General features: G+C 45.4%; 1 protein-coding gene across 2 annotated transcripts in view; it reads left to right on the top strand.

Annotated features, from left to right (window-relative positions):
* Positions 1-20,701, top strand: part of SFMBT1 (Scm like with four mbt domains 1) — a 482,765-nt gene that overhangs the window by 341,507 nt on the left and 120,557 nt on the right. For both annotated transcript variants that reach the window (XM_085624542.1, XM_085624541.1), the window contains one exon: positions 15,568-15,681. In XM_085624542.1, coding sequence (XP_085480668.1) covers positions 15,568-15,681 — 114 coding nt within the window. The remainder of the gene's footprint in view (positions 1-15,567; positions 15,682-20,701) is intronic.

Genomic DNA, 20,701 nt, shown 5'->3' with positions numbered 1-20,701 from the left:
GACGTAGAAGGGTGTCCCGGCCTACAGCATCGCAGGTTGCGTTGGAGCAAGCGAGGGCGGTTGCGACTGCTGCATCATTGGGAACTTTATGGGGGGGTCTTTCCCCACTTCCTTCCCCGGAACATCGCAGCTTTGCCTCTGTCTGTGGTGACTCAGTTATCCCAGGGCTTGAGAACACTCTGCCGGGAGTCACCCTGGGGTTGCTGGATGATATTGTTTAAAAATGTCTGTGATAACAATGCTCTTTTATGTTACTTTGTTATCCTTATTCGTTTCTACTGTTGTCGGTGCACGGATTGCTTGTGTGGTCTAGTCCTCCTGTGTGTAATCTGGATATGAGTGGAACAGGGGGCGGGAGAGCGGGTGGGTGGGTGCTTGCTGGACGCGTCCCCTTGTATTTGATTTGTTAGTGTGGCACTTCCTCTTGTAGCTGTTGGTCCCCCTCTTTGGTAATTTTCCTCTGTTATGGAACTTGTTGGGCCGTTGGCCTCTGTTTGGCTCCCTGATGAGCCTTGTTTGCTGGGGTGTTTGGGCAGGATGGTTGTATGTCTCAGTCCTGGAAGGGGGGGGGGGGGGACCAGGAGGAGGGTTTGGTTGATCTTTCATGTTTGTTTGTTTTTTTAAATGTTTTTGATTCTTTGCAGGTGATATGTGTGCAGCAGTGGAACTCATTTATTTGGAATGATGTGCGATGGCTGGTGTCAGTGGTGCAGGGCCTGAGTGGGGTGCTTCTGTCCCTTGCTTGCTGGCCTACTAACTATGGTGGCGCAGGTTAAAGTGATTACATGGAATGTGCGTGGCCTTGCCTCCAAAATTAAGTGGTTTAATATCATCGATTTTTTTTAACAATGGGGAGTTCAGATTGCGTTTTTACAACAGACGCATCTCGTGGAATCTGAACTCGGGGCCCTCCGCGGAGGCTGGCGGGGTCAATTATATGCAAACAAAAAAGTTTCCAGGGTATGCCCAGACGTGGTTCCCTTGTTCACTTTGCCACTGGATTCTAGCTAGCCTAGCTGATATGGGGTGGTACCCCAAAATCGGTACCAGGGTGCTTGTTTACAGACCAGGGAAGACCTGGCTTGGTAGGTCGGGCTGGATTGTTCCTATCAGAACAGGGTCAAGACTTATTTGCAAAGGGCTGGATCTGAACTGAAGTGAGCTAAAGAACGATGATGGATTCAACCCAGATCTTATAGTGACTGGGGGTGAGTTTGTGAAACGTTCAGCACTCCGTCCATCGTCTGCTTGTGTTTGCTTGGGTCAATTATATTCCACCACTTACTTGGCTTTCTCGAGGGGCACTCATATTTGGTTCAGGCCTGGGGTCCCTTTTCAGTTGCATATAACAGTCATGGGCCCAGAGGGTCACTGGATAATTGTAATTGCATTTATATAGCACTTATTACCCCTGACTCTGGAATCCAAAAAGGATTAGTGATGAACTTGTATGGAGAAATGTGAAATGAATTTGAGCAGTGGACATGTGAGTCTGTTATTTGGATTGAAAAAGGGTAGCGGAGAGACAGAATAGGGAGGATCTAGAACGTGTTTATTTCGAGATCATAGCAGCAGGAGGAGGTTTGGGATGAGTGGGGGGGGAGTGTCAAAGGGAAGGGTTTAGAAGTCTTATTTGGGAGATCTGAATAGTAAAAGAGGTTTGAGATGATGCACAGAGGGGTTGAGAAGGGAAGAGTCTAGAAAGGGATATTTTGGGGATCATAGTAGGAGAACATTGGAGAGAGAAGTAGATTGAGGTTCGGGAGGAGTCAGAGAGTGGAAGTAGAGGGTATATTGAGAGACGTATAGAGTGACATATAGTATAGTGCATTGGAGATGCTGAATTAATTAGGAGTAAAGTCATAAATATAAAGATACATAAGTACATGGAAGGTCTATATGTATATAAGTATGGTAATATATCTAGATTTAAGTTGTATATATTAAACTCTGACTTTTCAAGTGTTGCTGTACTTTCAGCTAATTTGTTTATGTATTATTTATTTTATTCAATGGTGCAGCAATTTTTGATAAAAATTCACTTATTTATGCAGTGACATATATACATGTTAAACATAGAATTATATAACCATAAGTAATATGTACATTTGTTAGGCAGGACTAATATTTATATATTTATAAATATGATTATTATACACATTTATACAAAGGAATGCACATATCTAGGTACGCATATATAATCCAAATAACTGTTTATATAGATAGGGTTATGCTGTATATTTATGTTTGAGTATGGTGGTTATGTGGGGAAGAGCCAACTCTTGAGTAATCGTCTGAAGATAACGTAGTTATCTGTGGATCTTATGTTTGGGGGTGAAGAGTTCCATAGTTGGGCTACTTGAACAGAGAAGGATGTGCTACATATGTTTTTTTCTTGCATGGTGGGATTTTGAGATGAGGTGCCAGTCTAGAGCGGAGGTTCCTTTGTCTAAATGTATTTGGTGATTTTATTCCTTATGAAGAGCAGGCCTGCTCCATATATCACTTTATGGGTGATGGAAAGCAGCTTGAATGTGGATCTTCTGGCAATCGGTAACAAATGTTGGGTCTTCAAGGCAGGGAAAATGTGGGCTTGTTGTTTTATATGTAAGAGTAGTCTGGCAGCAGTGTTCCGAATCCATTGTAGCCTTTTCATAGTTGTTAAAGATGATCCGTGGTACAGGCTATTAGCGTAATCGAGTTTAGACGGAACAAGAGAGATAGTAGCCTGGACCTTGTGTCGAAATCTCTGGTGTGGGTAGATGTGTTGCAGAGTTATTATAGTAATGACGCTTGATCTTGCTTGTTTTAGATAGGAGTTCAACAGGTCTGCTTTGGTTGTGTTTTGGATTGACTGCAGGGTTGGGATGTAGCGTTACTAAATGTCTACACACCAAATGTTGATCAACCGGCATTCCTGTCTGGGTTGACTCTTCTTCTGATGCGGCATTCCTGTCTGGGTTGACTCTTCTTCTGATGCTCATGGTACCTCATTGGAGGATTGCTGTGGGTGGGGGGGGGGGGGGGGGATGAATGTTGTTGCGGATACCGAGTTATGTAGAGCTTATCCTCCTCTGCTCAGTGCACCAGTGCCTAAGCTTGCAGATTTGATGTGCTCGTGAGTGGTCCATTGTAACTTGGTTGATTGTTGGAGTACTCGCAACCCATGTTCTCGTGTGTACTCCTATGAGTCAGGTGTACATGACCTTGAGGTCGGGCTTATGTAAAAGAAACAATTGATGGACTGAATGCTGGACAATGCAAACATTCACCCCCAGTCACAAGGATCTGGGTTAAATCTGGTATGGTATGCCCAGACGTGGGTCCCGTGCTCTACATGTCACTGGAGTCAAGCTATCCTGGCTGATGAGGGCTGAAAGCCTGAAACCGGTCCTAAGATGCTTGTTTCCCGTCCAGGCAGGACCTGGCCTGGCAGTTCGGGCTGGACTGCTCCCATTGGGTGCAGAGTTCAGACTGATATGCATATGGCTGGGGGAATGGCATGGTGGACAAAATAATGATGGATTTAGGCCCAGAGCTCTGTACTGGGGTGAATGTATGACATTGTTCTGCATTCTGTCCATCAATTGTTCCTTTTGCACTTGAGGTCTGGCGTGACTGACTATACAACTGTTGGACGTTGGTAGGGTGGTGAGAACTGAATACTTGGCGAAGGCGTACTCTAATCATTCCCCCGTCTTGTACACCTTGCAGTGGTCCTTTTCTAGACCCACAGACCCAACCTGGTCCATAGATCCGGCGATGTTGGATGATAAGGCCTTCGGGGTTTTGGGTGATCGTAACACACATTTCTGGTTAGAATGATGCGGAGCTCTGCCTCATCAGTGGGAGCTGAACAGGAGGCCATGCCATGAAAGTAGTGCTTAGGGGTTATTGTATCTCTAATAAATTGGGGGTATTGTCCCAGCTGCGCTTAAATATCAAGCTTTAGGAGATAGTGGTTCATGGTCTCCACGTGAGATGGAGGGGACTCCAGATGGGTGGTGTACAGTGCTGGAGGAGTGGGAGAAATTGTTTGTATTGATCAAACATCTGCGGCGCTTTGACTATAAGTCGTATGTGACCAGGCGCATGCTAATAGGGATAAGTCTGGAAGGGAGATGGCATTGCTCCTTAAGGGTGAGAACTGGGGGCATACTATTCTTCAGGGCGGGACGTCTTCACTCAAGACGAGATTGATGAATCGTTTCTGCACCATTACTGTGAGTTGTATTCGGCAGCGCCCGGGTGTGGTGAGGCAGGTATGCTAGATTATATCGCAGATTACTTGCTGGTTGCACTAAGTCCTGAGGAGGCGGAACAGTTGGGCGCAGATACCACTGAGCAGGAAGTCTGGGGTGCAATAAAAAACATGGCTGGGGAGAAGGTGAGTGGTCTTGACGGTCTCTCTGTAGAGTTCTTTGCAGCGTATACTTTGGTTCTTGTCACCAAACTTGTGGTCCTCTTTAATGAATCTCGTCACCCTGGTTTGCTTCCTTTGTCGATCGTGTCACTCCCAAAGGACAACGACCTGCTTTTTCTTGATTCCTTCAAACAACTCTTGATCCTTAACACGGATTATAAGATTCTGAGCAAGGTGTTGGCTGCCCGCTTGCTTCCCCATATGTGCTCCCTGGTGGTTGTATGACAGAACACGTAGGTAAAAACATTGCTTGCCTTTACAACACACTTCATACTCCATATTTGTTTAGCATGTATATGCTTTTACCTCTGCATGTCATTGCCACACATTATTAGTCTAACTAAGCTAAGTATTAGTAAGGTAAGTATATATATGATGTGTAATTATGGGGATAAATTGGGAGCAGAGTTGCAGTAGCTCACATGCATTGATCGGAGCTGGTTTTGCCATTAAAAATCTTTCAACCTGTGAGAGTGCACTTTGCCTGGAAATGTATTTTGGCGTATGTTCTGGCTGCAAAACCACAAGAAAATTATTTGGACTCCCAATCCCATACTGCATTTGAAATAATCATGTGCTCACTTGAGATTGATGTGTAATCATGCGGATAAATTGGGAGCAGAGAGAGTTGCAGGACCTCACGTGCCGCCTTTGAGAAAGGACATCGGGTCCGAAACGCATCAGGCATGGAGCTGCCTTGTGGTGTGCATTAATCGGAGCTGGTTTTGCCAATAAAAATCTTTCAGCCTGTGCGCGCACTTCGCCTGGGGGCACCCTTTTCTGGATTCATAAATATGTATGTATGTATATATATATTTAATTTTTATCTTTTTGGGGGAGACCCCCAATCACCCATACTTTCCTTAAATGCATGGTAAAGGCCTATACATGCTAAAAACGTGTGGCAATAAATACATTATAAAGGCACAATGATGTAAAAATTGCGTTGTAAAGGCTGTTTCCCCTCCCTGGTGCATGCTGATCAGACAGGCGTCATCCTCATGTGTAGTACTAAGCCTATTATTCACCAGTTGCTCCTCACTTTCGACCAATTTGGGAATCTGCCACAGAGGAAATTGGTCCTCTCGGTGAACATCAGAAAATGGGACTTTGATTGACATGGTTTTGGGCCTTGCCTGCATCAGGTGGATGAAGTTCCTTTACACTCGACCGCTTGCTAGAAGCCGTACTGGCTCTCTGATAGCAGAAGCTTTTGCAGTAGAATGGGGTACTTGTCAGGGTTGTCCCCTATCCCCCTATATTATTTACTCTGGCGATGGAACCGTTTGCTCGTACAGTTTGTTTAGGCCGTCACTATTATTGGTTGTGCCTTGCTGATGAGCCTACTCTCCTTTCTTTATATGCGGACTATATTTTACTCAATCTGAGGGGGCGAGATCGGGCTAGAGGTTAACTGAAGTAAGGCTTGTGTGTATCCACTGCAGGGGAGATGGCGGAGGACGGGCTCCCCTTTTACGGCCCGGCACTGCAGTGGGAACTACACACTATCTGATAGCTGGGGGCAACTATAGCGGCGCACTTGCTGGATTACGGCGGTCAGTGGCATTTTGGACAACGTTGCCGCTTTCTGTGAGTGACAGGGTTGCTGTATCCAAGATGGTTGTCCTGCCCAGTCTACTCTGTTTGCTTACAGCTCTTCCGCTTGAGCTGCCTGGGAAGCTCTTTCAAGACCATAATAGTATCCTCTTGCCCTTATATTGGGCACATTGTGTCACCATGTGACATCTTGGAAATTACTCCTCCCATTGCTGGAGGGTGGTTAAGCGGCCTCCGAGCAGGAGTTGTATTATATAGCAGGGCAGTTGCAATGGGTGACTCAGTGGCGATCCTACCTTTGGGATGCTGTGGGAACTCGTGAGTGTGGTTCCCTGACTAAGGAGTTAGTGATGAGGATTTTCCTGAGGCCTCCCCTGCCCTCTGATGTGCTGAATTTGTACTTGCTCGCTTTATTTGGGCCAGACCCCCTCGGAGGACTCCTACCACGACACCATATACGTGCAAGCTCCTGCTCATTGGAAGCGGAGAGGGGTTCATCTGGTCACCACTGCTGTATGGCGGCTGGGGTCAAAGTGCTGGGTGATATTTTTGTGGGGGGTGAATACTGTCCCTTCTTGGAATTTTAGGATCTCCCAGCCAGACATTTCCTGCTGCACGGTACGTAGGATGCAAGAGTGCTGGAGCGTGGAACCACCAGAGAATGACGGTCTTCGCCTGCTTTCCTCATCATGGGGCGGCCAAAGGCAGCCACATTGCTTTGTAGGGCCCTCCTGCGGTGGAACTGATTGGACCGGGTTTTTGGAATGCTGCTGACTGACAGTGCTTGGAGGGGTATACTGGAGTGCACCTCACAAGTGTCACAGAATACTCACTCCAAGCTTATCCAGTTTTATTTTTGGCATCAGGCTTACCTTACCCCTCGGCACATACATGTCTTGTTTCCTGTAGCGATGTCGGTGTGCCCGCGTTGTGCTACTGTAGAGGCCAGCTTCTTGCATAAGTTGTGGTCTTGCTTTTTTTGTTTCCATATTGGACTTTTATCCTACAGGTGGTTTATCAAGCCACCAATCAGGAATTTGCCTGTAGCCCTCAGCTATGTCTTCTGGGTCTTCACGAGCGTGATGCGGCTCAGAAGTTTACGGATAGGTTTATGGACCAGTCTCTGATTTTTGCTCGTACACAGATGAGGATGAGTTGGAAATCGGCTCGGGGTCTAGATGCATATTGTTGGGGGTTAGAGCTGGCTAGATGGGGGGGGGGGGGGGGGGGGGGACTGTGAAAGAGAGGCATTTCGTAGAGAATAGGCCAGAGGAGTGCGGAACGTGACAATTTTGCCTGCATGGGACGCTATAATGATGGCTTGTCCTCCGTTGAGTCATGAGTGCCTAATTCTTGTGAATGATTCAGACTCTGTAGGTTCTTCGTCTGCTATGGATTTGTTTGTTGGTCAAGGCGCAGGAGCGGGCGATCAATGATTTGGAGTGGTTGTTTCTGTGGAGGGTTTTGTCGTAAAATGTATGGGCGTGCTGTAGTGTATCACGGAGTGGATGGGCTCTTGGGTGTCTTTCTGGAAGGCGGTGTATTGGCTTTGCCGAGGGGTGGGAGCCTTATGTGGACTGGTGTTCCTATCTCTTGGAGTCTAGGGCTCAGTGCTACTTATCTTTCCTTTGTTAATAATATTGCCACCACATCCGCTGCCTGCTGATTTCCTTTCTCTTTTTTGTTTTTTTTGTTGCTTGTGTTGTTTCATTACTTTTTTATTTTGTGTATGGTTTGTGTTATCATGCAAATTCAATAAAAACATTTATAAAACAATGCACGTAATTGTAGTTTACACAAGCAGACATTTTATTCTTTGCATTTGCATATATCCACGAAGCATTATGGGATTATAATTTTATTATAAAGTGCCGGAAATTATTCGCTTTGAAAACATGAATACACACATTTCACATTGGAACCAATGTCAACAACGCAAGATGAGTTTACATCTCTATTGCCTTTGAGCGCTTACCTTAATATTAAAGGCTTTGCATGCACTATAGGAATTCCACACCCGTTCTTGTCCATGATTTGTAATGTAGCTGTTTCCATAATTCATTGTGATTTGAAGTGAGGTTCAAATCCTTGAAACCTACCCGGAAAGCTGTTTCTTTTGGCCCTGACGCCCCGTGGACCCTGCTGCCTGCTCCTGCTGCCCTGTCGCCTGAAGCTGTCCCGGTCTCCCGCCGCCGCATCACCATCTTGCGCGGCCGCAGTGGGGAGACCGGACCACATGTTCCAGGAGCTCTAGCGGTCACGAACCACGTGATCTAGAGTTGCGCGCCAGGAGGCGCTTAAATTAACGACGACGCCCCGGCAGAGCGGGTTCCTTTCTCCTTGAAACCTACCCGGAAAGCTGTTTCTTTTGGCCCTGACGCCCCGTGTACCCTGCTGCCTGCTCATGCTGCCCTGTCGCCTGAAGCTGTCCCGGTCTCCCGCCGCCGCATCACCATCTTGCGCGGCCGCAGTGGGGAGACCGGACCACATGTTCCAGGAGCTCTAGCGGTCACGAACCACGTGACCTAGAGTTGCACGCCAGGAGGCGCTTAAATTAACGACGACGCCCCGGCAGAGCGGGTTCCTTTCTCCTTGAAACCTACCCGGAAAGCTGTTTCTTTTGGCCCTGACGCCCCGTGGACCCTGCTGCCTGCTCCTGCTGCCCTGTCGCCTGAAGCTGTCCCGGTCTCCCGCCGCCGCATCACCATCTTGCGCGGCCGCAGTGGGGAGACCGGACCACATGTTCCAGGAGCTCTAGCGGTCACGAACCACGTGACCTAGAGTTGCGCGCCAGGAGGCGCTTAAATTTACGACGCCGCCCCCGCGTCGCGGGATCGCGCGCGGGTAGCGCCGGGAGAAGCCCGGGACAAGGGCGGGACCGTCTGTGGCCGTCCGGGGCCGAAGGAGGCCGGGCTGGGCCACATCTTTTGGTTGCGGACACTGAGCGAGTTTGGACTTCTAATCTATACAGGTTTTTATATTCTTGTTTTTATATGTAGTTCTCAGCCACAGCTGCGCATAGAGCGTCCTATCTTTTAACAAACACTGCTCGTTTTTAGTTAATTGTTGCATAGGGGTTTCTACCTGCACTACACTAGTCTGTTAGTTTGCACCTGAACTATGGGGAAAAACTCTAAAGCTTCATCGAGTCGCCCTATGACTAGACAACACGCCAATTCAAATCCCCCGCTCTCAAGTCTTACAGCTATAGATAAAATGCTGCAGAAAACAATTGGGGTGGTCGCTACAGCCATTGAAAACACGGAAAGACGGCTGTCCATTACCCCTGCATTTACTATGGCACCCCCTTCTGATGGTCTGGCTGATCTGTCTTCATATCAGGTGGACTTGGAAGCTATGTCATCTATGTTGCCATCCTTTACCCAGCTACCTTGTGCACAGGCGATATTAGACGAGTCTGAGCAAGCGGAAGCTGGCCCATTATCATCATCCTTTGTTTCTATAGTGGCCCCCAAAAAGCAGGTAAAGCCAAGAAAAAAAAAAACGAAAACCAAAAAAAGGAGCATACATCCCGCCCCCCCTGCAGCTGGGTCTGCCCTTCCAGTTCTGGCCCAACACCCTTCCATTTCTAACCCACCGGTTTGGGCTTCTAATTTAGTAATAGATCTACAGTCGTATATAGACCACTCCCTAAACCTTCTTCTAAAAACCCTGCCATCCAAAATTGACAGGTTGGTATCTTTAATTAATACCAAAGGTATTGGGAAAAAGCAGCCAAATCATGTTCTTTTGAATAATTCTGGTAGTATGGAGGGTGCTGGTACCCAAGCCACGATTAACAATGCTACTTTAAAGGGTCAGTCTACTTTCCCCTTGCACCCTACCCCTTCTGATTCAGCGCAGCCATCCTCGGCGCTGTTAACTGCCCCTCCGCTTGCTGCTGGTCCCCCCACGCCCCCGATCATCCCCCGAGTTCCCACTGTTTCATCAGCAGGTGTTCAGTCCCACAGTAATGAGGATTATATTCCTTGGAGCCCTGGTGGGGGTAGGCCTCTTTCTAATACGGGTGGGAATTCAGCTCCTCTGAACCTGGCCGACTCCTCTCCCCTTGTTCAGCTCCCTCCCGAGGCAGCCCCCTATGTGATTGTGCTCACAGGTGTTCCTCCTTTACCAAATGCTAAGGGGGAAACATACCATGAACTAAAAAATAAAGTCATCCACTGGTTGTCTAAAAATAGACCTTTGAATGGAGTTGGGAGAGGGGAGATCCTCTATGTTCGCAGGGTTACCTGGCTAGGGACTCGACCAAAGGATATTGGCGGGGATTGTGTTCTGATTAATTTTAGGGATCCCAGAGTAGTCGGACATATATTGGATCTAGGTGGGAAGTTTAAACTAGGATCTATTGACACTTCTCATTTGGGGTATTTCTATCCCCATTCCAAAGATCCGAACCATGTGGAACTTCCCTACCCCTACCAAGCCTCTTATAATTCCTACTTCAACATTCCGGTTGTCAACCGCTTTGATGTGCTTAGGTTTGTGGATTGACCATCATCCCCGAGGCAAAACAAGGGAAGGCATAGGCACACGGGGGGGAGTTCGGGTAGGGATGGCAATGGTGTGGAGATGGATCTCTCCTTGGTTGTACTTGGTACCGGGAGAGGACTCACTTCCACCTCTTCTTTGCCTCTGCATAACAGCTTTACGGAAGGGTGCCCTGAGTTGGCCCCCCGTGAGCACATTGCTCCGCACGGTTCCCTTACCCCTCTTCCCCTGGCGGCTAGTTCCCTCCGCACACCTACACGTAGACCTTTAGTAGGGTCTTGGAATGTGGCTGGAATGATGGAGTCCAAACTCTCCGACCCTGAGTGGGGAGAGTTAATGGACAATTATGATATTTGTCTATTCCAAGAAACATGGCTACGGCACATTCCAATGAGGGTGGGCTACGCATCCTTTTTTGTCCCTGCGGTCCAAGGTCCAAGGGGCAGACTCTCGGGGGGGTTAGTTGTTTGGGTTGCAACCCACCTAGGTTGCTCTGTAAAACCCATAGATTCAAAGTCCCCTGATATCTTGTCTGTTACTCACCTTCCCTACTGGTTATTCGCTGGCAGTTCTAAATGTCTACCTGCGTCCTTATCCGGTACAGCTGGGTCTGTCGATTTTGGGTGCCCTAGATGATGTATTACATTCCTTTCCCCCTGCGTGTCATAAACTAATAGGTGCGGATTTTAACTGTCACTTTGAACCCCTCCCTGGGATCCCCTCCCCTACTTGTGATGAGGACGAAAACTATAAAATCCCAGATCCCACGATCTATTCTGCCAAACGTCTTCTCCCACTAGCCCTTGAGATCAACAAGCTTGCCATCGCGCATTCCTTGAGGGCTTGCAATGGTAGACTTTGTCCTGATGTACCGGGTTCCTTCACCTTCAATAGACCTGGGAGTTGTTCGACTATCGACTACATTCTGGTGAACGTGGAATTTTGGGGCTATTTAGCAGCTATTTCTGTTATTCCGCGGGTCGAAAGTGATCATAACCTACTGTCATTGGAACTGTTAACTAACATTGGTGGCAGTGGAGCCCCACGGGGCCTAACACCATCTATCAGTGAGAACTTGGTGCTAGTTGCAGGAGGTAGACGGATTAGGTGGGCAAGGGTTGTGACTGACGAGATAAAGCTTGCAGCATTATATACTAGTGTCACCCGTTCCCTGGAGGTGGTTTCCCACCTTTTGAGCCCCAATGGGGATATCCGGCAGAAACATCTCCCAGATTTTCAGAATATTCACAAGGAACTCCTCGACGGCCTGGCTGGCTTTTTCTACAGCTCTACTGTTCCAAGGCCAAGGGCTTTAAGGCCTGAGCATTGGTATAATGGTTCTTGTAGGCTGGCCAAGGCTGCCCAGATTAAAGAGGTAAAAAAGGGCACACAGTTTAGTATCCAGGCTGCGAGGGCCTTTTACAAAAACCTGATTAAGGAGGCAAAATCTGAGTGGGAGGACTTAAGTTGGCAAAATATGAAGCAAACATTAGCAGTTCGTGATTCGAGGGATTTTTGGAACCTCGTTCGAACTGGTACGGCAGCATGCAGCCCCGCTATTATCCCCAATCTCAGCGAGGAGGTTTGGCTTGCCCATTTTAAACCCCTTTACTCTTTTAGTAATCCTAGGGAAGGTTCTGACCTGGTAACCCCGCCTAATGAGATTGTCATGAATCAAATGGACCAGGAAGATTTAGTGAGTCGATCCTTCTCCCTTCCAGAAATAGAGTTGGCCCTTAGTACCCTACCAGCAGGAAAAGCTCCGGGGCTCGACAGGATCCCTGGTGATCTGTATAGAAGCGAATTAAAAATTTGAGCCCCTTACATTCGGGTATACTTTAATGCCATTCTGCAGGGCCTTGAGATCCCGGATACCTGGTTGGGAGCAGAAATTATACCCATTCATAAAAAATCTTCCCCTTTGGATCCAGCCATCTATCGCCCTATAAGTTTGATTGATGTCCTACAGAAGCTGTTTGCCCGAGTCCTTTTAACAAGACTGCAGACCTGGATGGAGGACCATCAAATCCTAACCTCCCTCCAGGCGGGGTTCCGAGCAAAGGTTTCCACTATTGATCAATTGTTTAGGCTTCAGTTGATTTATTGGAAGACAGTTAGTATGGGTGCTGGCAATCTTTACTTGATTTTTGTGGACCTTCGGTCCGCATTTGATATGGTCCAAAGGGAAAAACTATGGGTCTTATTACTAGAGATGGGTGCTCCCCCCTACCTTTGCCATCTATTCAAACGCCTGCACGAAGGCACCTATGCAAGGGTGAGATTTTGGAGATGCAGGGAAATTTCAGGGCCATTTCCGGTCGAAAAGGGTGTGAGGCAGGGCTGTGTTCTGGCCCCCACTCTCTTCTCCCTTTTTATTAATGGGTTGATTGAGCATCTCTTGTGCGCCGCCAATCTGGATTCCCCTATCCTAGCGGGGCGTAAGATACCGGCCCTAATGTTCGCGGATGACACGCTCCTGTTGTCTAAATCTTACATGGGCATCCAGCGCACATTAGAGGCCTTTTGCTCTTTCTGTAAAATAAGGGATCTGGAACTGAACCTATCTAAAACAAAATTTATGGTTTTCATCTCTAATTCAACCAATTGTCCCCACCCTAAGATGGGAGATGTTGAGTTGGACAGGGTCTCTACTTTTGATTATTTGAGGGTGACCCTTAATGACAAAATGAAATGGGGGTCTCACATGGCGAAGGCAAATTTGAAGCTAGCACAATCAGTGGGGGGTATCCTGAAGGTTTTTAATAACACCTCTTCCAAACCTCTGGGCCCTCCTATGGAAATTTACTAATCCCAAGCCAGAGGGGGTGCGCTTTACGGCGCCGAACTCTGGGGATTTTGTACTTGCGCTACCTTATCGTCAATTGAAAATTCCTTTATTAGGCGATTGCTAAAACTACCTGCAAGTACCCCTTTAATTCCCTTGAGATGGGATCTAGGTTTAGTTCCTATAGAAGACATTGCCCTGATTTGCCCTCTCCTGTTCTGGAGACGACTCTGGTCAACACCCGAGCTTGCAAGCTATAGGCATGATCTCGGTGATTTACTGTCAAGGGGTAAACTGGGAAAAATCCCTTGGTTAACATATGTAAAGAACCTCTGTTATTCCATAGGGATGGGGGACTTAAGGTCCGCACCGGAAGCGACTAGTCGCTCACTATCTAAGAAATCACTTCGGGAGGCTTTCCAATCGTATCGGATGGAAATTTTACTGCATTCCTCTCTGGGTAGGCTTACTGACACCTTTCTGGACATTAAGATTAGTCCCCAGTTCGAAGTTTTCTTGGATGTTATCCAACCCCCTCTGGCAAAGAAACTTTACATTCAGTTTAGACACGGTTCGTTACCACTGAGGGCTTTCACATACAGATGGTCTAATGCATCCGATCCCTTAAGTACGTGTCCTGTATGTATTGATATCTGTGAAACAGAGCTCCATGCTGTTCTTTTCTGCCCCCTATATAATAAGGCAAGGAAGAAGTGGATTATCCAGCTTTGCAAGTCTATGGGTCTTAGGGACTATCAGGAGGTGTTTAGAATCCTTAAGTATGACACTACCCCATTGATAGTGTTTGCGATGGCCAAATATCTTCTCTCTATGTGGTTCACCCGGTCCAAAAAACTGCAATCTGCCACATAATACTTTCGATCCCAGTATTGCTATTACTACAGAAGCTGTGGTGTAGCGAGAACACCTTGGGCCTTCGATACAGTTTTAACAATTTGTTTTTATGTTGAAAAATTTTGCTTTCATTTGTTCGTGTAATCTTTTTATCACAAAATTTTTTAATGTTCTGATGGATTATACTCTATGCATTGTCTATTTAATCATGTTTTATTGTATATAATTACTTATGTCTTTTTATGGTATTTTACCGAAATAAAAGCTTTGACTGACTGACTGACAAGTGAGGTTGGTAGTCATGCAGGAGATGGTTGCTGCGATTAATTTAGAGTTGTGTGTTGGCTGCTTCTTCAGTGATGTTAATTTGGGATTACCTGAACCCAGGGTTCTACCTGCAGAGATGCCAAATGGCTGTAATTTTGAGAAAACAAGAGAGCAGACTTCTACCTTACTGAAGATGGCTTGCAACGCATTTGAACAATCCTTAGAACTGTGTGGTTATTTTGAAGCAGATTGCTTGCATGTGGTGCTAGGCTGAATTCGACTGTACATGGAAGCAGACTTCTAACTGGATAAGAGTGATTTGTCATTGGAGTTTGGGAGTGAATGCGAGGAGGATGCTATCTCCATGAAGGTGGAATACGGATAATTCAGGGATGCAAGAAAGCGGTTTTGTACCTGCATGATATGCTATTTGTTATTTAGAAGCAAGTCATTAGGCAGGGTTTCTCTTGCTGACTGTCAGTTACATTCCCTGGCTCACTGAATAATATACACACACGTGCACTCACACACAAGCATGCGCAGTCATTGACACATACCGATCATTAGCACGCATTCAGGCCGCACTATCACATACACTCCCACACCCCTACACGCGCCTTTATTTTACATCTGCACAGTCACGAACACGCATGCGCGCCCACTCACTCTTCCTACTGTGGCCTTAGGCTGCAGTCAGCTGCTTCGAGTATCTAATGTTGCTTCTGCAACTTGCTCTGCTTCTGTCTCTGCCACTCAAGAAAAATGTATTGCACTAAAATCAACAGTCTACACGCAGAAGAGAGTGAAGAGGAAGTGTAGGCAGCTCAGCCGCATCCATTATTTACTTCATGTTAGCATTTCTTAAGAAGATTTGTTTTGTTTTCCTTTCTCACCAAATGCTCATTCCAGTGCTTCAATGTTACTGCAACATGACAAAACGATTTAAAAAAGACTCGAATGAATGTTTGTTTTAAAAAACAACAGCGATGAAAATGTCTGCCTCAAAAATACACATGGCTGTTGTACACATAGGACGTCTTTTCACTGGTGTTAATGAGTTTTCTGTTCAGAGAAATTAGGCATGTGGTGTGCATTAAAACTTGTCTCCAATAGGTAGAAGTGCTTAGTTTAAAAATGTTAAACGTCACTTGAACTTATCTTTACCCAACAGGGTCAAAGAAGCCAGTGCCTGAGTGCATCGTGCACGTGGAATCGATGAACATCTTTCCAGTCGGTTGGTGCGAGACCAATGGACACCCCCTGCAAACACCTCGAAAAGCCATTGGTATGAACTGAGTGTGGGTGTCGGTGTTTTTTGTAGGGTGCTGGTAGTAATGCCAAGTCTCTTTGAAGGGACAACTCACAGGGCCCGATAACCACATACATGGATTTAGTAAAGGAAAACAGCAGAACAGGAAGAATGTATGCGATGGAAATGGACACTTGTTTGACGATCATATGCAGGAAAGGAATGCAAGCTTAAAGCTTAGGGAGAAAGGGAAGGATTAGAAACTTAAAGTTAAAACCTAGTAAAATAAAGGTTTAGGTTTTCAGAGAAAGTAACTGGTCAGAATTCATTAATGATTGGTTAAAACACTAAAACAAAAGGGGTAGTCAAACACAAGAGACAATGCCAGGTTCCAATCAGCACAGGCATAGCACAGTTTTGTGAAAGAATCGACAGCATAACAAAAGACGTTAAAGCTGCTCATACACCTAAAGATAAGGAACCAGAGGTGCAGTCCTGATCCCCAGATCTCATGTACGTTTCTAATCGGAGGTAGGGGCGGGTACCATCAGTCCTATACACGCTTTTGTTGTTCACGCTTATGAGACTTTTCTGTCACGGTTTTTTTTTCTCAGCAGATTACATTCTTGATTTTTCACCTGTATGAGATTTGACCATCATTGTTCTCCTTGCATGATTTTGACTTGTAGATTATCTTGTGCCGATGGACCTGTTGGGTTGTTTTCCTGCACTTCATCTACATCATTTTATTCCCGAGAAAGCAATGATCATTAGAATTTCGAAATCTCTGGTGGCAGAGTCACTTGGTGCTGGCATTCTCTAGAGGAACACTTTCTGAACGCATGTGGATTGGCCGTCCGGGGCTGTCACCACCCAAATCCAGCTAAGATTTGCTTGTGTGGGCTTGAGACTCTGTCATGGACTAAAACTCCGTGATGCACATTCCCTGAGACATTCAAAAGAACACAGGCCTCCCTTACCATTGTAGGTAGAATTGACAGGCAGGTAGATTGCATTGTCATATTTTCAGATTTGGCAAGCAAGCCCATTTCCATTTTGTTCTGAGCAAGGCCACTGCTGTGACTTTGTGAAGCATTTGGTTCATGCGAACAGTTTTCTTGCTTTACCTTTAAACAGTATTGACTCAGCACTATGTCTGTGGCCTTTGCTTATTTTATTTTAGTTAAGCTGCAAAACCTATCGAACCAGTGAGGCTCTTTGACTGGGCTCCTGACTTGCTCCCTGATTGTACGATTTCAGGTAGTGCATGCCACACTTTCAAAAAACTGATGGACCTAGGACAGTAACTCTTATGAGAGATGCAGCTTCACTGACAAACCCGTTCCCAAATTCTTAGGAAGCGTTGTCTCATTTTTGCAGAGTTTCATGGTTAATTCAATCCGGTATCATCTTTGATTTTGGGAATGCCTCTAAGAAAGCCTCTCTTCTTTTAGCGTAGTGAAGGTCTCGTTTAGCAATACGTGATGTCTCTGTACTTTACTATAAGGGCAGTTACAGTAAGATTCTGTAAATGCTAAAATAAGGTCTTGGACTTGGGCGACACAATCAGCTATTACCCCTCCATGTGTGTGTTAATTTAGCAAAAAGCTAAACACATTGAATACTTACAACATTACATAGACATCAGGGGCCAGATGTAGCAAGCAAAATAGCGATTGCAAACGCTGAAATTCGCAGAATATCAGCGTTTGCGATCGCAATTGAGCTCTGTGCTATGTAGGTAGGCAAATACCTACTTGCAAAATAAGGAATCACAAAAATGTTTGATTCCTTAATTTGCGCAAGCATTTATGAAATCGCAATTTGCGATTCCCTAAATGCTATGCAAGTAGGCATCGCAAATTGTGATAATGCCTTAAGGAAATGCAAATTGCCACCCACTTCAAGTTGGTGGTAAGTTGTGATTTCCTTTGGAAAAGCACTTTTTTTTAAAAAGTGCCATGTGGCACACATGCACAATTCAGGGGTGCAACAGGGTGTCCGTCTGGAACCCTTGCACCCTTGAAATTGCGCGCGCAATTTGCGAGTATCTACTGGGTATTCGCAAATTGCACGCGCAATTCCCATTCATTCCTATGGGCCTCTTGGCCCATAGGAATAAATGGGAAGCCATTCCTTATTTGCGACACGCAATTTGCGATCCGCAAATAAGGAATGTGTAGGAATCACAAAAATTATTGCGATTCTTACCTACATAGCATTTTCCGATCCTTAATCGCTATTAAGGACTCGCTAAACTGCTATTACCTACATCTGGCCCGGTTATTTTATTTATTAGTGCATAACTTTAATTTGTCACTAAGTATTGTTTAGAAATGTGAATCTTTTTCCAAACTACTCGACCGTATGATGAAGGTAACACAGTTGACTTTAATTTTTTAGTTCAGGCAGCCTGGTCATTTAGTAAGGTATAACACCAATCTCGTCCCTGTTGTGGTAGGTTTCTTGCCTATAAAAGGCACTTTATTTTTATCAGGTAAAGCAAACATTCCAGTCATACCTGTGGGTTTGCATAAAATAGTTTATTCTCTTTCTAGACCCCAAATTGATGCATTACAACATCTGCTATAGAGTCACACTGTATAATACAAACATTTTAGTTAATGGTAATGCTGATTGTTTGTAACCTTGAAAACAAGACCTTACTATTCTTCTATAGGTTCTTATCTTGTGTTGCCACACAGTCTAGCCCAGCTTCTTCCTTCCCTCGCGCTAAGTAGTGATTTGTAAATAACAAGATGTCTGTACCCCTGTCATGCTAATTCTGCTGTTTTGTTGCTAGCTCTGTACTGGTAGTTAGATGAACCCAAACACATTTGAGTACAGATCCTTACATGTCCCTTGAGTTTCAATGTATTCTCCTTTGCCGATTATTCCAGTTGTTAGAACATATTTTATTGACTTTTGCTCATGCTCAGTTCAGTCGCTGCCTTTCCCTAGTGTCTGTCTAACTCCCGCTGTGCACGTAGCCTCCTCATATCACTATTGTTGGTGTGCAAACCTATGTCAAATTTACTTGCCCACTTTGCGTCAATTACTTGGACCTAAAGGACTTCGGTGTTTCCCAATGGACCCATCTCTACTTTATTTAAGACTTGTATATTACAATGAAGCTGTTAACATTCTCTATTAGAATGACAGACAAGGGCTAAAGTCTAAACGTTTACTCACAGAATACAAGTACAGTAATGCATATGCTGGACCATCAATGGCTTAAGCATATAGGCATCTAACTGATAAAGTATAAGAATAACTCAAATCTCTACAGGAAATACTGCATGGATGCACCTTTTAGGAAAGAGAAAATGTGAGAGCTCACAAGTAGAAAATGCAGGACCTTTTATAGGACTTTAGAAAAAGGATTTCTGACATTCACTACATGGTTCTCTGGGTTTGCACCAATGGGAAACATAAGAAGAGACGTTTAACTACAGAATACATTTGAAGATTCTCTCACAATTACACTTCATTAGATTGAGATGCTCCCATAGTCTATTCAGGTCACAGGACCTGATCCAAAGTATGTATTCTGCTCTGAGACAGCTAGGTTGTCCTTGATAAGGTACATTGGGTTCACTGTAATTGGATAGGTCTCAGTCCTTCAACATAAAGCCCACAATTCTGTATTTCAGCAAAAAAACACCAGCAAAAGTAATCACATGATATGTTCAATGTCACGTCCAAAATGGAAGAAAACACAAAAAAATGGTTACGTTAGTGTGAGCTTGATTTAGCATGCATTAAACACTACAATAAAACAACACAGATCCCACACTATACACAGTATACGTAAATTTAGCTCAGGCCTCTTGGCTTCCACAAACTCTCTAGTGAAGTAATTATCCTTTTCATGGGTCCAATGGGGTCACTTGCCCCCTCTCACACACCATCCCTTAACTCAGTAAGAGGAGAGACGTGTTTTTCAGCAGGTTGCCAATTCACTAATAACTTGTAATGAAGCCACAGAAACTTTATAGCTTTTCTAATTCTTTGTGAAGTTTATTTTACATCTGCACATTTTTTATCACCTTTATGCATTTGCTGCAGTGCAAATGTCCCAAAATGCTTTGCTTAAAACCATGGAAGGGAACGATTGGTTATTATGTGTCTTAACAGTGCATTCATACCACGTGGATGATCATTGTTCTGTTGCTGAGAAGGACGTGCCCTCATGCTTGGATCCAAAATACATTGCAAGTAAAATACAGAAAGAACAGTATTGGTTTTATGTCAAACCTATTTGAGTGCTCAAATAATCCACTGTTTCCTAAACTCGGTTGTGCTCGTTGTTCAAAGTTTACAAAAGTTGGCAATTAAATATCTCACTGCACTAAAAATAGAGTTGGCAAGATAAGTTGAATACATAGAATGTTGCAACAGAATTGGAGGATGCAACAAAATAAGAGGAGAGGTTTTCAATTGTAACAAGACAGCGGCCTTGGAGACCCAAGTCCTGGATTACATATGTGCGTGTGTGTCTACGTTAGCATCTCGATTCCCTTTTGCGTAGCGGTTTGTGCTGTGTAAAAACTATTTAATTCATTCTGTCATTCATGGTGGGATTTGCTGGTGCAGCGCTGAGCTGCGAGCCTGTTTTACGCACCTGTAGTATGCAAAGTCAGTTAATTTAACATGATATTTACTCTGGAGAGGTGTGGCTCACTGGTTAGAGGCGGCAGACCCGTAAGCAGAGAATCGGCCAGGGACCAGGGTTCAATTCCCGAAGCGGCAGGGTCGTGGACCATGGTCAAAACGGACTCGATAATTCTCGCCTCGGTACCTACTCTAACCAGGAACACACTCGGCAACTCTGGGCATTAAGCTTGCCTCATCTCTACAACGGCCCCCCACAGAAACCGGGGATGCCTGGTTTCACCTTGGAGATACCCAGAAAGGGACCATCTCACAGGGATAGCCAGGACGGGTTCCCCAGCGGTCTACAGCGCCGGGACGCCCCGTTGCTGGGGCAGCTGTGCGCTTTACAAGTCTACAACATTTACATTTAGCGCTTTATTTTCAGACAGCACAGCTCAGA

The sequence above is a fragment of the Triturus cristatus genome, chromosome 9 (assembly GCF_964204655.1).
Source record: "Triturus cristatus chromosome 9, aTriCri1.1, whole genome shotgun sequence".
In the NCBI taxonomy this organism is placed as follows: domain Eukaryota; kingdom Metazoa; phylum Chordata; class Amphibia; order Caudata; family Salamandridae; genus Triturus; species Triturus cristatus.
This window is presented reverse-complemented; position numbering and strand designations above follow the sequence as displayed.